Source organism: Cydia amplana, chromosome 2 (assembly GCF_948474715.1).
Source record: "Cydia amplana chromosome 2, ilCydAmpl1.1, whole genome shotgun sequence".
NCBI classification, from domain to species: domain Eukaryota; kingdom Metazoa; phylum Arthropoda; class Insecta; order Lepidoptera; family Tortricidae; genus Cydia; species Cydia amplana.
The window spans coordinates 21404223-21420789 of NC_086070.1; the positions used below are offsets into that span (position 1 = coordinate 21404223).

A 16567-nucleotide genomic window follows, 5' to 3' on the forward strand; every position below is an offset into this window, starting at 1 on the left:
CTGTCCCTGACGCAAAGGTGCCCATCACACTCGCTGCGTTGCCGCGTTGTATTGCGATGGACAGCCTTTGCATCAGGAGTTTTGTTTTATTGTCATCATACTTGTGTTCCGGTTTGTCTACTAAAAATAAAAGGTTTCAGGATTCAGGATCAAAAGCGAATCGTCATATTATAGAGATACGGTTCGAAATATAACTTAGCTTACGTACTGTGTACGTACCTAAATTCAGATATCTAGAGGTATATTTTTTCTAGCCTATAATCTTTATCTATTCACCTAACGTCGTATAGCTCTCGTTTGGAAATCAATTGAATGGGAAATTAATACAATTTTATAGTAAACATAATGGGACGTAATAGCTTCAATAAGAAAGTTAATCTATGAGTCATGAAGCAACTTTCTCGAGATACCTACGTTTCCTATAAGGCTAGTGCTGCATTCTGACGCTATGTGATACCTACTCGTGCATAGCTAATACTACCTAATACGTTAAAAACCTACCTGATACATACAGCAGAAACAGGTCAACATCTTAGGGGTCAAGAACCATCAGCGGTCACTTTATCGAGCCTAATCGGGCACCTGCAGCAGTAGCTCTAGCAGCTGATATTATTGCTTATAACAAGTTATTCAGAAACCATAAGGTTGTAACTACATATAAAAATAACCTGATATAACTCAAGATATATCATGTTTCCAATAAATAAATAAAAGTGGCCAAGTGCGAGTCGGACTCGCCCATGAGGGGTTCCGTATTTAGGCGATTTATGACGTATAAAAAAAAACTACTTACTAGATCTCGTTCAAACCAATTTTCGGTGGAAGATTACATGGTAATGTACATCATATATTTTTTTTTAGTTTTATCATTCTCTTATTTTAGAAGTTACAGGGGGGGGGGGGGCACACATTTTACCACTTTGGAAGTGTCTCTCGCGCAAACTATTCAGTTTAGAAAAAAATGATATTAGAAACCTCAATATCATTTTTGAAGACCTATCCATAGATACCCCACACGTATGGGTTTGATGAAAAAAATTTTTTGAGTTTCAGTTCGAAGTATGGGGAACCCCAAAAATTTATTGTTTTTTTTTCTATTTTTGTGTGAAAATCTTAATGCGGTTTACAGAATACATCTAATTACCAAGTTTCAACAGTATAGTTCTTATAGTTTCGGAGAAAAGTGGCTGTGACATACGGACGGACAGACAGACGGACAGACAGACAGACAGACATGACGAATCTATAAGGGTTCCGTTTTTTGCCATTTGGCTACGGAACCCTAAAAAAGCGATTTACTTAGTCATATTAAGTAGTATAGTTTGCCCTAGATCGGTATATTTACTCAATATTAAATATCCACTTCAATAATTACCGGTATATTCAGAGGTTTACATTGTTTTGGTGGCACTTATTAGCTACAGACAAAGTTGCATACTTATTAAAATACTACTTCACTGCGACGTAAACTGTTGCAAAGTTGGATGAGTCCCAATTAAAAGTCAGTAATCAAGTATTGTTTAATCGGTTACGCGATGTTACGCCGCTTGCTACCAACCGGTTATATGTATTTTCGAGTGTATTAGATTAGTTAGTTAATTTGTAATTAGTGGCCTTAAGTATACTGATTTATTATTTTCGATTTTTATCTAAAAAATAAAGTTCCATAGAGTCGATTTATTAAGAGTAAAACCAACGGTGGATATCGGAACTTAAAATTAAATTGCCTTTTTTTTCTGTAAATAAATGTAAAACATAATATTCTGTAGTTTGTTCATAATTTGACTGTGATAAAACCACTGTAAGATTATTTTAATCCTATAAAAAGCGCTCAATTGTAGATTACAGTTGTTTTTAAGTTCTAATAGGACTGAAAAATACATGGTCTTAAGTTGTTTACAAGAGCAAATTTGCTACTTGGGATACTTTTCAGTAAAAGATACCTGCACGTAAATAGAAAACGCCTTTATTTTCTTCAAATATCATCAGCAGCAGAAGTTGCTAAGCGGGCGAGGTGTTCAAAATGCTCTTGACGGGACTTTTATTGTTAAGAGAATAAGAGCGTGACAAGGTAATTTTGAACACCTCGCCCGCTTAGCAACTTCTGCTGCTGCCTGTACTAGCTAGACCTTACCGAGAAGATGATGTAATAAATTAACAATTGGAACGATATTACGATTTGCTGATTAATCTGATTCTAATAATTGTTCTCGCCTAGAAGGTGATCGAACTAGGTCTGCGTCATTAGAAGGAAAAATAGTTTCTTGTGTAAAAATTACACTCGTCAAGAGTTATTTATTTATTACCTTTTTGATGGATTGCATTGTTCAATCGAAGGGGCGAATTAAGGCTAAATAATATGAAAACATAGTTCTACCACTCACATTAATGGGTTTTAGAAAAATTGTTTGAAAAGGCCTATTGCTTACGAGTAAGTAGGTACAACTATCTTTCTAGGGCGTTTGCCTTTTCGCCGAAGTTTTATTGTCCGAATTTCATTTGCCTAATACCAACTTTTCGCAGAAGATGCTTTACTTGCAACCAAGAATGGTAGAATGATTGAAGTATCATTTGTTTTTCATACAAATTACTTATTACGTTAAGTTGCCATTTGACCATTCGCTAAAATGAAATGTGGGGAAAATTTGTTTGCAAAACGACATTCAGCAAAAAAAATCGGCGGGTTTACAGTTCTTTAAGAAGGTTTCTTCGATAAAGGAGTGAGCCACCATTTTTTAATCTATGCATTCGGGAGAGCTTATTTAAATGTAAAAGTTAGCCCAAAACTGTGATTTTTTTTACGTTTCCTTTATTTCTAAAGAGTTATAAATATTATTTTTGTTTAGATTTAACTGAATGTATCGAAATATCGGGAACTAGCCATGTTTCCGACATTTCAGCCATTTTATTTTATTTTCACGGGTTGATTAGGTAATCGTCAAGTAGTTATTAAGGTACCTACATACATAATATACATATAATATGAATGACCATGCACCCACAAAAGCTTGAAATTATAGTGCAAATAGCAAAAGATCTGCCACATAGACATAGCATAGTATAAATTTTATGCAAATATTGCAATCAGTCGCCCTGACAGCCGGTACTTCCTCGAATCCGTGAACCAGGCCCTGACTTATTCGTTATATAACATAACACAAATACATACAATACGTAACAAGAAAACACCGTCGACCTCGAGAACAAATGAAGATCGTTACGAGTTATTGTTGACTTAAAAGCAATCTATCTTGTTATTATCGTACTAATTTGGTGGTTACAATAAGTATTAGACCGTTTCATACCTATTATATATACGTACGTAGTCTTCCAACTGATTCTGTTTTTTTTTTAAACCGGCTAGTAACAAAAATTACGAATCAGGCAATCGGTCTGGCGTGTCATTTGGTACTTGAATCGCTGTTTTCGAGAATTGTTTATAAATAATGCTTGCTAAGGGGCTCTGCAAACTTACCGATATCGTATGCGAGTATTGATATATTGCAGCAATAGATAAATCACTCGATATATTGTAAAATGCAACAGTATAGTGTTACAAAATTATAGTAGTGATGATCTTCTTTAAATCGGCATATATTAAAATATACGGCATATATGATAAATCAACAAAGGTACCTACCGCAATATAATAATTATTAATAAAAAAAATTGAAGTTAAGTATTAGGGACATTTTACGGTACTTTAGTTGGCAAAATGTATCACGAATCGCAGGAAAATATAATGTTACGGCTGTGGAGCTCACAAATACCTACCGAACCGTATACATATACCTTACTCTTACTACCTATACTATGTCAAAAATGACGCGGGTAATATATATACCTACATTGTCACTGTTAAGACCTAGCGTAGACGGACTCTGCTTATAGTACGTAGGTAAGCCAGGTAGAAGACAGCTTCTGAAAATCGTGACAGCTTTGACCGACCTAACGACCGACTTATTGCCCCGCCTAATAACCTGAACCGATTGTTTACATTTACAACCTTTAGGGCAAAATTAGGGTTGCCAGATGGCCACCCAATGATGGATGGCCATCATTGGAAATTGTCCCGAAAAACAGCTGCACGTTATAAAACAACAATTTCAAGTTCCGAACTGTCGTCGAGCCAGCGAGCGACCCGTGTCGAGCGCGTCAGCGTTATACCCAAAAACGTCTATGGGCAGAGCAGCTGACGTAGTGCCAATAATATAAAATATCATTGTTTTTATTAATACAATTACTTTGAATGTTTTTTTTTGTCCCGACTTAAGTCTCAAAACCCCGAAAAATTTATATTTTTTCCCGATAATAGCGCCTTTCGATCTGGCAACCCTAGGCAAAATAGACACATTGCGTGCCATCATTGTATAGATTGGAGCATAATTACGTCGTTTAAAATTAAACCGTAATAATTCTTATTGATTCAGATCATTGTATAAATAGAAATCCGTTTATGGGTCAGACTGGCAAGCGTTTGAACTACTGCACTTTTCTTTCTCCAAAATCGTTTACGAGCTGTCTATTTTAGGGCAGACGTGTACCATCCAGGGTTAGCCACTAACTCGGAGTTAACCATTAACATAGGGTTACATTGTACTGGTAACTCCAGGTTTAACCGGTTAACCTCGAGTTAATGGCTAACCCTGAATGGCGCAAGTGACCCTATAAGCGCCACTTGCACCATCCCACTACCCGGGGTTAGCCGTTAGCAGCAGTTAAACCGTTAACCCAGTGTCTAATTGTACTGGTAACCATGGTAACTCCAGGCTTAAATGATTAACCCTGGGTTAATGGACTGGTGCAAGTAGGCCTTAGTCTACCTGCCTGTGGCAAACTTGTAATTTTTTTAATAACACATTGAAAGATTTTTATAAATGAATTCACTTAAAGGGTAATAGTGCGAATTACTGCAGGAGAAGCGAGGTCGTTGTCATAACTCAGATAGTTGTAGGCTTAGGTGGCCCATTCTAAGCGGGGCACGTTGTTCGAACCCGTGGCAATAGAACCCGAAAAATAGCTGCTGAAACAGGAAGGTTCTTGAGTGGCCCTTAACATGGTAATCACTTATAATCTGGTCAAGGCTGCAGGGAACCGTTAAATAAGAGCAGCGGCAGCGCACGATCAGTCAAAGATGGCATACTAAAAGCTACTTTGAGATGTTCATACAAACGGAAACTATACGGAACCTTTGTCGCAACGGCGCGCGACGCCAGCGTCGAGAGCAACAGTTGGGTGCCGCTCCCACGGTAATGAGCCTGATATTCTTTGACCTGCTCGTTATTACGGTGACTCCATTCTGAGAAATCTAGTGCGCCAAATGCCATTATTACACTTGCAGGGCCGTGGTTTGCAGTAGGACTAGCTAAATTGAGCGAAAAAAAGCTAAATATCTATAAATTATTCAAGCCAGAGCGCGCACTGCAATCGCATGGAATCAAACCATCCAAATCGTAGTCTTGCTGAAGATCGTGTCTGTCTTGAAGCCCGTTGGTCACTTTTACCACCAGTTGATGAAGTAATCGTTGAAATTATTGAATATCATATGATAAAATGCAAATGTTCAACGGCTTTGAGTATATTATGGGTTAAGCTCGGTTACCCAGATATTAAACCTTAAAGTAATAATTAAACAAACATATTAAACATATTAGTTATTATTAGTTAAATAAACATATTAGTGAACTCAATCCAACCGATGGAGAATATAACGCCGTGTAGTGTGGAATTGTGGATTTCTAATGTAAACAAATGTAAACTGTCGGAATGCGACAAGTCGTAAATCGCAATATTTAATGATCTCCGCGTGATTTAGAACAAATCGGTATTATCGCATTTGTTGCTTGTCTGTCAGAGAAAAAAGTAAGCACTTATATACCCGGTTACTATGTCGAATAGTTACTTTTTTTTTACCATGACCATTTATTGATCTTTATAGACTTCCCCGATAATTGCATGCGATCTTTGATGCATTTCCCGACTACCTACTGTAACCGTACCGCAACGTTGGCATGTGATCTCTGGCCGCGTAGCCAACATGCCAACTTAATCGCTTACGCTCCGTGGCGATCGAAACGCAACTGTCACTTTCGTACTAATATGGAAGAGTGATAGAGAGACACAAAGCGTTCCGTTGTCGCAGCGATAGCGATTGTCACCTTGGCTAGGCCGGCTGTGCGTTTTGAATCCATCTTCAACCTAGATTTTTCGTTCGAATATCAAAATTCAAGAGGGAAGTGAACGACCGCGTTTCCATACAAATGTTCAGTTCCCATTTTTCTCTCTGGATATTAACAATATAGAAAATTGGTACAATCTAGATCGGAAAATGGGGACTACGAGTAGCGGTCGTCCACTATCCTCTTAAATAAGTGCCTTGTTGTTTGTAAGCAACCTTTTGCGCGTGGACCATTGGTAAATGATCCACACGGCCCCAGCGAAGGCCGGCGGAGGGAATCTGCGCGGAGGCCGGAGGCGAATGATCCGGAAGAGAAACGTGTGCGTACACAAGTGAGTCATTGTGGAGCGAGAATGGCGATATTTTGATAGGCAGGTTTTCCTTTACATTTAGATTAAATTTGACTAGTTAGAAGTCCAGCGCCTACTGCGAACCACGTTCGACGTGTTGCCTCTCTGTCGCACTACTCGCACTCGCACTTGTAAATGGGCTTTTTCTAAAATAAATATCGAAAACCCGATTCTTTCAAATCTGGACATTCTTGGGCTCATTCTACTCAGAATCGACAGCACTCTCCATCCTACCATTAAATAAAAAAAGATGTCCCAAAATGTCCATTCCATTACGTCACGTTTTTAGTATGAGAAATTTTTTCACTTGTATGTAACGTGACGTAGTGGAATGTACAATTTTCATACTAAATTTTGGGACAATTTTTTTTATCATCAGGATTGAATATGCTAGTGTTTCTGAGTTGAAAGAACCCAAAAGCACCAGGATCTGGGAGAATCGGGTTTTCAAATATTTATTTTAGAAAACGCCCAAATTCGGTTCAAAGATCTTTATTTTCTCAAAAGAATTGTAACAATTCACTTATATGAGAAACTTATAATTATATGGATTTAAACTTATGTATGTAACCTAAAAACTAAATATTTACAATATGTACAAAGTGAGCGCAAAAACAAAACAAAACAATTTATAAATTATACACAGCGCGGGTAGATTCGTACGTAAGTGTGACAGGGAGGTAACACGTCGAACGTGGTTCGCGGTAGGCCCTCTGATTCTGGGTGGTATAAATACGAGAATACCAGACGTTGAGTTACGAAAATAGTATACCTACTTGGGGTCATTCTTTGAGAATATGTCTGCAGTTGCATCTAAGTGCGATCTCTTCATACATTTTGTACGAAATTATATGGGTCACGGCAATCAGACCGCAGACATATTTTTAGAGAACGACCCACCTACGTTTTCGTGATTCAGTGGTAGATTTTTTAAGGGCATATCTAATCATAATCATAATCATTTATTTATTTCTTGAATGTGGTACAATAAAGATGTAAAAAAAAAACAATTTTTGAACAGCACATCCTGCCTGAATAGGCATAGAAATATTGAATACTACCTATAACTATGACTAGATTCTTATGACCTACCATGCAGCATGCAAAAGTAATCTATAGAGAAATTGCGCTTATTATGTCCAGAATAGGGAATTCTATCTATCCAACTATAAAAAAAAAATAGACAGCTAATTAAAAATCGGCCAACTAAAATGCTCGCGAGGTCTCGACGCAAAGAGTCGTAATTTTTCAATTTCAATTTCAATTCAATTTATTATTCAAGCAAAATGCAATTTTACAGGACTAGCCTAAGTCATTACATTTCTTATACCTAAGTTCAATTATAAGTAAAACTAATATCAATAAAATAAAATAAATCAATCAATAACATAAATCAATAAATCAATAATTTCATAAGGAGTAGGTCACAAAAATACGTCTTTAAACATTTAAATCATTAGGTTAGCAACTCGCATATTTTCATACAATCTTTCTCAATAACCGTCCAGCCGTCCGCAAACAAATCGCAGGAGTGTTGCACAGCACCGAGCTTATTGAGCGTGTTCAGCGCTCGGCAAACGGGCGAGTTGCGCCGCGAGACCGTGCGGGCGGGAGGGACCGCGAAGAGACGCAGCCGGTCTGCACGAAACCGGGTACGCTCGTCCGGGACAAACAGCCGACATGCCTCGCCAACTAATTCGGGGCAGTCCAGGCGACCACGCAGGATACGAAGCACAGTTATTAGCTGGTCGAACAGTCTGCGCGTCGCCAGTAATGTCGCGTATTGGCTTTAATGGACCTTGTAATGAGCTCAAAGCTCTGTAGATAACTGTAGATACCTAAGGCACTCGTAGGTAAGGCACTTGTAGGGTGTGATAAGAACCCAGACTGAGAACCTAAGATGGTCTTTTTGTAGTCTGCCATCGTGGCTGTTACATTAACACGATAGACGATAAAATTGCAACCTTCATATTCGTGGCGGTTCTGGCTATAATAGCCGATGCAACACATACGTTCCTTGCAGTGATTCCGATGTTTCCTTTCCTCAAAATTCTTACGACATTCGTAGAGTTTGTGCTATTCTTTAATTAAGCTGGTCACGTGATATTTCGCTTTCAGTGTTTATTTCACCCAAACACCAAACTCTCCCCTACAATGACCCAATACGTGCCAAATGCCAATACGCCAATACCTACATTTGTTATAAATGTCGTTTGTGGACGGTCGCCTGTAATAAGCAATCCTACTTATAAAAAAAATTGCATAGCGTTGTTTAAATAAAACAACAAGCGATGTAATTAAACCCATTTATCGATCGTTAAAAATAAAAAACAAATAAATTCAAGCATTGTACCTAAATTTCAACATAAAAGATATAATTATACAGCGATATAATTATCTTTTTATTGTTAATTTTAAAGTTTATTTCGTGTAAGATTATCAGATTCTTTTTGGTTCAAAATCTATCTCACGTAGGGTTGCCAGATCGAAAGGCGCTATTATCAGGAAAAAATATCAATTTTTCGGGATTTTGGGCCTTAAGTCGGGAAAATGAACCATTCAAATTAAATTAATTGTATTAAAAACAACGATATTTTACATTATTGCCCCTACGTCTGCTGCTCTGCCCAATCTCGCTACGCGCGCCCCGCGCGCGCGCTGACGGGCTCGACGCCAGTCGACGCGGGTCGCTGCCGCTGGTTCGCTCGACGACAGTTCAGAACTTGAAATTTTTGTTTTATAACGTGATGCTGTTTTTCGGGACAATTTTCACTTTGTCGGGAATCAGGAACACATGCTATAAATCGGGAGAATCCCGCCGAATCCCGACCATCTGGCAACCCTAATCTCACGAGATGGCGTGTTACGTGAACGTTACGCGGAGTTCAGAGACCTCTTTCGACAACGACTAGTTATTTATTATTTTTCTACATAAATGTATGTCGGTCAGTTATACCGTTCGTTTAAGGGAAAGTAGTTTCGATTTTGACTGGAATTTGTGTCAATTTCTTAGGTAGTTACCTAATAAAGAAATATCTATGTCTAAGAAGTCGACCAGTCCACCACTCTCACTCATGCCTTATGTTCAAGCATTATTTACATACTAGCGACCCGCCCCGGCTTCGCACGGGGCAAACAAATTATACATAAACCTTCCTCTTGAATCACTCTATCTATTTAAAAAATCGCATCAAATTCCGTTGCGTAGTTTTAAAGATCTAAGCATAGGTACCTACATGCAGACAGACAGACAGACAGCGGGAAGGGACTTTGTTTTATAATTTGTAGTGATAGTGAAGTGATATACCTTACCAAAAATGTAGGTATGTCGAAAACGTAACTCTAAAGACACGTCATGGGTCATACTTTAGCTTAAGCTCCGGTGTGATAAGATAAGATAAAAGATAAGATAAAATTTATTTCATTGAATATATATCCAACAATTACAAACAATCATAATACGCTTAAATAGGTAGTTACTTAAATATTATAAATGTACAGTCATCATGGATTAGAAAAGTAAACAAATAAAATAAAGGATCTTGTAAGCAAAAATTGTAACTGGCTCTAACATATTTTACATCAATACCTAAACTAAAGTAACTTAATACTTGTATCTTAGGTATTTCGTGATAGTTTCTTAAAGCGTGAATCATGTCCTAGAATTGACAACATTTCCACATATATCTTCTAACATTTAGAAGTTGCCTAATTGCAGCAGATGGCCTGCAAGGGTGTGGCTACATTTGTAAACCCTTCATGTGGTTTTTAAAGTATTAATTAATAAAATATGTACCTACTTAGTTACCTCTGTTAATAATTACAAGGTGTCCTGCGGAAGATTTCCAATATCTACATATTTCCCATGTCTTAGTCAAAATCATTATGTAACTAAGTAGGTACTCATAAACATAGTGCAGAAGAAATGAAGTTTATTTCAGATTGGATAGGTAGGTATGTTAACTGCCAACTTTGGCAGGTTGGTTTTTGTAGACAACTTGTTAGCTTAGCCTTGCAGAAAAAAATTACAAGAATTTTGATCGGAAGATCTTGCAGGACAAGTGAATGTTAGAACATTCTGCCCTAGAGGGCAGAGATCACAAGTTCGAAATTTACTCGTGAACTAATGACATTGCGGCGCGAGACTTCGTAAAAGCGATTCGTGGGGCACACGTGGATTGAAACAGCTACATTACAAATTACAATCACATTTTATTGTGACTGCAGATGAAATATTGAGATAGCTTCTCATTAAGCACACAATATCGCCAATCGATTGCGTTGTATAACACGTGCTTTCACCGTTTGCCGAACGTTGTGCGATGTGCATGGTAGCTGAAACTGATGCATTCTGAGGATCACATTGTTACCCTATAAGTAGGTAAGTACTTAGGTACTGAGGGTTTATTTACCCAATGAAATAGGTACCTAAACTTAAGTAGGTACTACCAAGTACAGCAAGTACTACACTCAGAAAGTGATTGAAAACCGTAGCTACCTAATAGATGCTAGCAATTCCTGAGATGACACAAGCACGAGGTATGTTAGGTTAGGGCAGGGCAGGGCTAATGGCGTCGTGGGCTGCTTATATGTACTTATAATATATCACATGCCTATTTTTACTACACTTATTATTAATATTTAATTGAAGATTTGCTTTATTGCCAACATCAAACCTATTACAATTGGACATCGCCTTCAGCCCTGTCTACATAGGTCCTAGGTAGGTAATTAAAATGTTTTTCGATTCCTTACGCCAGTTTTAATACCTATTACGACCTACTCGTAAATGTGATCCTTTTGCTTGAGACTCAAAGTAATTAGGTACAGGTGTTTTTGTGATAAAAAAATTACCTAAAGGAGGGGTGTATTATTTGCAGGTAATTTCATTTTAGGTGTAGGTAGGTATGCTGCTAAGATTTAATATTTAGTTCCGCGTTCAAAATTTTGCACGTAGCTAAGTAGGTAGGTAAGCCTCAGGCCAACTCATCAGGCTAAGAAGCTAAAGACATGCAGTCTACCATTAATTGATTAAAAAATAAAAGGTTCAATATGAGACAATATTCTCAATTTCAGAACCTTGTATGAAGGTACCTGTAAGGTATCTGTACAAGTTGCAGAAGTCATGGTCGACTACTTTTGTTTAAAATAAATTGTGTGGTTTAATCAATTTGGTAATACAGAGCCATCTATCTGCCTAGGATAAGACTATCAAATTATTAGGCCATCTAGCGGTGAGTAGAAAAGTAAGTACACAGGAATTTAGCTATCTAGTGAGGAGTAGGAGAATTAAAGTTTTATTACTTTGCCTCTAGAGGGCATAACCATAACATAACCATGACCATAAAAATTAAAAATAATGCAGTTTTGTTTGTATTTATGAACGTTGAGTAAAATCGGGTAAGATCTTTTTACAGTTTTTATTTCAATGGTGTCGTATTATTGAAATTAAAACTCTAAAAAGACAAGTCATAGACAGTCAAAATAGTCTCAAAAAACTCCTCAAAACTTACTTTATATTTTATAGTTGGTAGCTCGAAAATAGTCTTTAGTTTATGGTGCGATCGCCGCTTGTGACAGTTCGTGTGAGGAAAATTGGAAATTATGAAGTAAAACATTTTCTCAAATATTGTGTTTAAATGACAGCAGGAAAAGAAACGATGGGGTAAGTTTTATTCTATAGTTTCAGTCGAATTTAATTTATGAAAATTTCCTGTTCTTACGTATACATTATCCAAGATAATCCATTTCTAATGCCCCTTGGCATTTCGAGGGAGGGGATGCATTTTTACCCATGCGTAGGGGTATTTTAAGTTTGCTCTCCAAGGATCACTATTATTTACAATCACAACACACTATGACGTCAAATAAACGTGTGGGGGACGTTAATATGTGACCTTTTCAATCAATTACACCCTATTTCCTGCGCTTTCGTTAACACTCGTAGCACATTGCATCTATTTCCGCCTAAATAGGCAATTGCACATCGATTGCACACGATCGAGTGGATTTACGGCCAGTAAGGTCGCCAGGGGTCGGGTCAGGAGGTTCTATTTTTAAAAACTTCATACCTGAGTAATCTTTTACTTAGTTGTGAGCGACTGTTACGTTAGGGCGTATATTTGCATAAATCATATTAAAATTACATTATTAATAGTAATTCGTTTGTCGTAATGCGTGAGGATAAAAATTCAGGCATCCTGGCCCCCATAACTGAAATGGAGTAAGTGATTTTCACAATTAATACCAAACTATCCTGCAAAAAGTAAAAATATTACAATGAATAAGTTAATGATCCCTAATTTTAGATTTAATTTATCACAATAGCCGTAAGTAAGCTTGAACCCCTATTTTATTACATTGATCTTATTGTTTTCAATATTGGCTGACAACTTCATTGGCAAAAAATAATTTATTAAGTTGTTCGCAACAAGAACTTCTCCACTATGTGTCTGATTATTTTTTATTTTAAGAACAGACCTAGCGATGCTGTCATAACTCTGAAATACTCTGACCTTACACTGAATGTACGTATATCTGCTCTTATTAGATTTTTGTCTGTCGGCTAATTCTGTGAAATAGTCAGTTTTATGAGGTTTACTAACAACAAATACAAAACCTCTTGTCTATGATTTGTTCACAAAATATTGCCACAAATACCAACATTATTAATTTCAATCATGTCCGAATTTACCCATTATTTGAAAACACGCATATACCACAATTTAACTACAATGAACTAATTTGTAAGTACATCTAACTTAGGTTGTAGTTCAGACTCTTTGTCATATCTTATCACCACATTCCTTTCTCAAGCATCCCAGCTATCTGCTGTCAAACCTAACCCCTATCTTGACATTTTAGCACTTATTGACTCTCGAGTCTTGTGCCGTATTGTCAAGTGAATCATATTAGCAACTAGCAAAAATGGATATTGTAAATGAAATATTGTGAGTATTGTTTTGTTCCATTTTAAGGCTTGTTTTAATACTTATATTATTTTGTGAACCAATGGAGGTGTTGCGGAAATTATTTCAATTCTCCAATTTATTAATTATTAAAAAGAGTTTTTCAATTCGTTGGAATCATTTTTTTACATGCTTGGCCAGTAGACGATAAGTTCTTGTTACAATGAACTTTAAAATTCCATTCCACGACTCTTCCACACAGACTAGTATTGTCCACACAAACACACTATGTCATTTCACATTTATGTATCTGGTTCCTCTAATCTCATGCACTCATGTTTACAGGATATCCATTTTGCACGCTAACCTTGAAACATGATTGCCAGTTTACTAACCAATTAACACAAATAACCTGTTAATTACTATAAATTAGGTTTACGGTTTGGCCCAATTTTGAAGGTGAATGAATATTACTCTGTATTGAGCTTGCTAATGTTTGTTTTCACCCAAACTTTTGCTATTCATTTTTTAGGCACTTACTACTACTAGTAGTATGGATAAAAAAGTATTGTTGTCAGTTTATAATGCCATATGATTAATGAGCTCCCGATTCCCATTGAGTACTGAGCAAGCGAGCGTTAGACTCTGGACCCGATAAAGTGCGATCTCGGGTTAGGTAAGTAGGTACGCACACTACTTACTTTCAGTTATTGTCATAAATCAGATTTCTACTAGTTTAATGCTAGTGCGATTGGAGTATATTCCCGAAGAGGCCTAGTGTTATTTAAGTGATTCAATCTTTATTTAGTACGAAGTAGCACGAAGACATCAAGCGTTACCAGTATAACTGCGACCTCAAGAAAACCTGAGTAATCGGAGTACCATACAGAGTTCCTACTTTGAAAATCGTAATATGTACCTATCTCCATCTCTTTTATTGAAAAACCGTAGGAGCGATAGAGTTGGTGAGAGACTATAATCCAATTTCGTTGTTCGCGTTCGAAAGTCTCTATGGTTCATCGGAGGGTTTTCCATCCACGCTTGCGAAAAGCGATTAGTAATAGATAATAACCTTGGGGCATGCTTCGGGCTATACTGTCCCCCAATAGGGCTTTTCTTTCCCTTTGTAATTGAATATTCTCACCGCTGAGTAAACAGACTATATTTAGCCCCTGGCTACATCACTGCCTTTGTTTTTGACTTCGACGATGATATGACGAACAACGCAACGCCTCGCGAAAAGTGGCCGAATTTGTATTAAATTTGGCCTATTTTTTATGTTTAGTGCGCATATCACTAAGAGCGCAACTAGTCCACGTCCAGGAAAATAGGTATACCTATTAGGTAACTACTATGTTTTTTTCACCTGGTAAATTTACGGACCGTATTTGTTATGGAATTCTTCTTTTACATTCGGTGTGACGATAAGGGTGTTGCTAAAACGATGAATATTTAATTCCAGTTCGAAATTCATTGGGCAAGTGTAGATTTAATAAATCACTACATTCCTTTGCCACCAGCTAGGCCAAAATTTGCGTTGAGCTATGACTATGACTAGTGGACTGAACATGTGTAAATATGCATTGCATCTAGTATTTTAATAAATATCGAGATCATGCGCTCGATTCTGTATCGCTTACAAGTTTTAAACGTACCACATAGTACTTAACGTACCTGGTTGTTTAATGTAGCGTGATAGCTGGCTCCACTCCAGACCCAGTCGCTTGTCGATAAGGGCTCTGAATAGACATTTAGGTTAAACTATATGTAGCAGCAATGCAGGTGTGTAGTGCTCTATTGCTGCATATGTCTGTAGGCGATTATTATTTCACGACTTTCCGCCGTCTATGTTCGAGCCACTACATGGAAAGTGAAAATGCTTGTAAGATACTTTTTATTGACTTCTTAAAGTAACTTGGCGGGATACCAAAGTTGTTGAAACAACGAATCCTTAATATGATGGAAAGTGTTCCCCATTTGAGTGAAATCCTATGTTCGTATTAATGCCTTTTTAGGGTTCCGTACCCAAAGGGTAAAAAACGGGACCCTATTACTAAGACTTCGCTGTCCGTCCGTCCGTCCGTCTGTCTGTCACCAGGCTGTATCTCATGAACCGCGATAGCTAGACAGTTTTAGACAGAACAACAAATACTAAAAATAAAATAAATATTTAAGGGAGGCTCCCATACAACAAACACGATTTTTTTGCTCTATTTTTTGTTGATGATGCGGAACCCTCCGTGCGCGAGTCCGACTCGCACTTGGCCGGTTTTTTCTTTAAAATGTCGAATTGTCCGCAGTCGGAGTACTTCTTAAACCTAGATGCCCGCAACTCATTTCGTAATTGGTAATCTTCTTACTCGTAGTGGTATTTGCGCAGTCTGCGTCACTTGTGCAATATAATGCCGGCAATTTTAAGCGGATTTCTTGATTGCACATCTACCGCCCCTGTCATGTTATCTATTCCTTTTTTAATTGCCCCATCCGATTGATTGTTTTGACTCAAGTTAAGGTTCTAGCAGAGGCTAGCAAATAGAAAAGACTGACAACGATACGTAAAATACCGTGAGAACTATCAATGTCGAATCTTAATATTATTTTTAAATAGTACGAGGGGCGTTCAAAATATTCTCGGTATTGATATCTTACGACCTCTTCTAAAATTTCTTTCGTTACTGGCCGCTAAGGTTTATTCATTGACATTAAAAAAAAGTATAATTCGAACCGAGATAGTCTTTTGTTTTTCTGCAATTGCTGAACAAACATGAACATCCTGTGCGAATTGACAATGTTAACTAAATTAGAACATCGATGCGTGATAAAATTCTTGACAAAACAGGGTAAAAATCAAAAAACCATAAAAGAGGAAATGGATTGTGTTTACCGTGAGTCTGCTCCTTCTTTATCTACCATTCAAAAGTGGTCAAGCGAGTTTAAACGCGGAAGGGAGAGTATTGAAGATGACCCTAGACCTGGCCGGCCTGTAGTAGCTACTTCACAAGAAAATATTGATAAAGTGGAAAAACTTATATTGGAAGATGGTCGAGTGAAGGTAAAATCTATAGCACAAGTAACCAATCTCTCTATTGGTACCGTACATGATATTATACATGACCATCTTAATATGTCAA

At 37.3% G+C, this 16567-nt stretch overlaps 1 protein-coding gene across 2 annotated transcripts in view; it reads left to right on the top strand.

The window, feature by feature from the left end:
- The first annotated feature begins 12042 nt into the window (after positions 1-12042).
- LOC134660037 (homer protein homolog 2) overlaps positions 12043-16567 on the top strand; it is a 36721-nt gene continuing 32196 nt past the window's right edge. Inside the window, exon 1 of one of the 2 annotated variants that reach the window (XM_063515748.1) lies at positions 12043-12193. In XM_063515748.1, the coding sequence (XP_063371818.1) occupies positions 12168-12193 (26 nt within the window). In that variant the 5' untranslated portion in view covers positions 12043-12167. The other variant, XM_063515740.1, reaches the window with a different exon arrangement.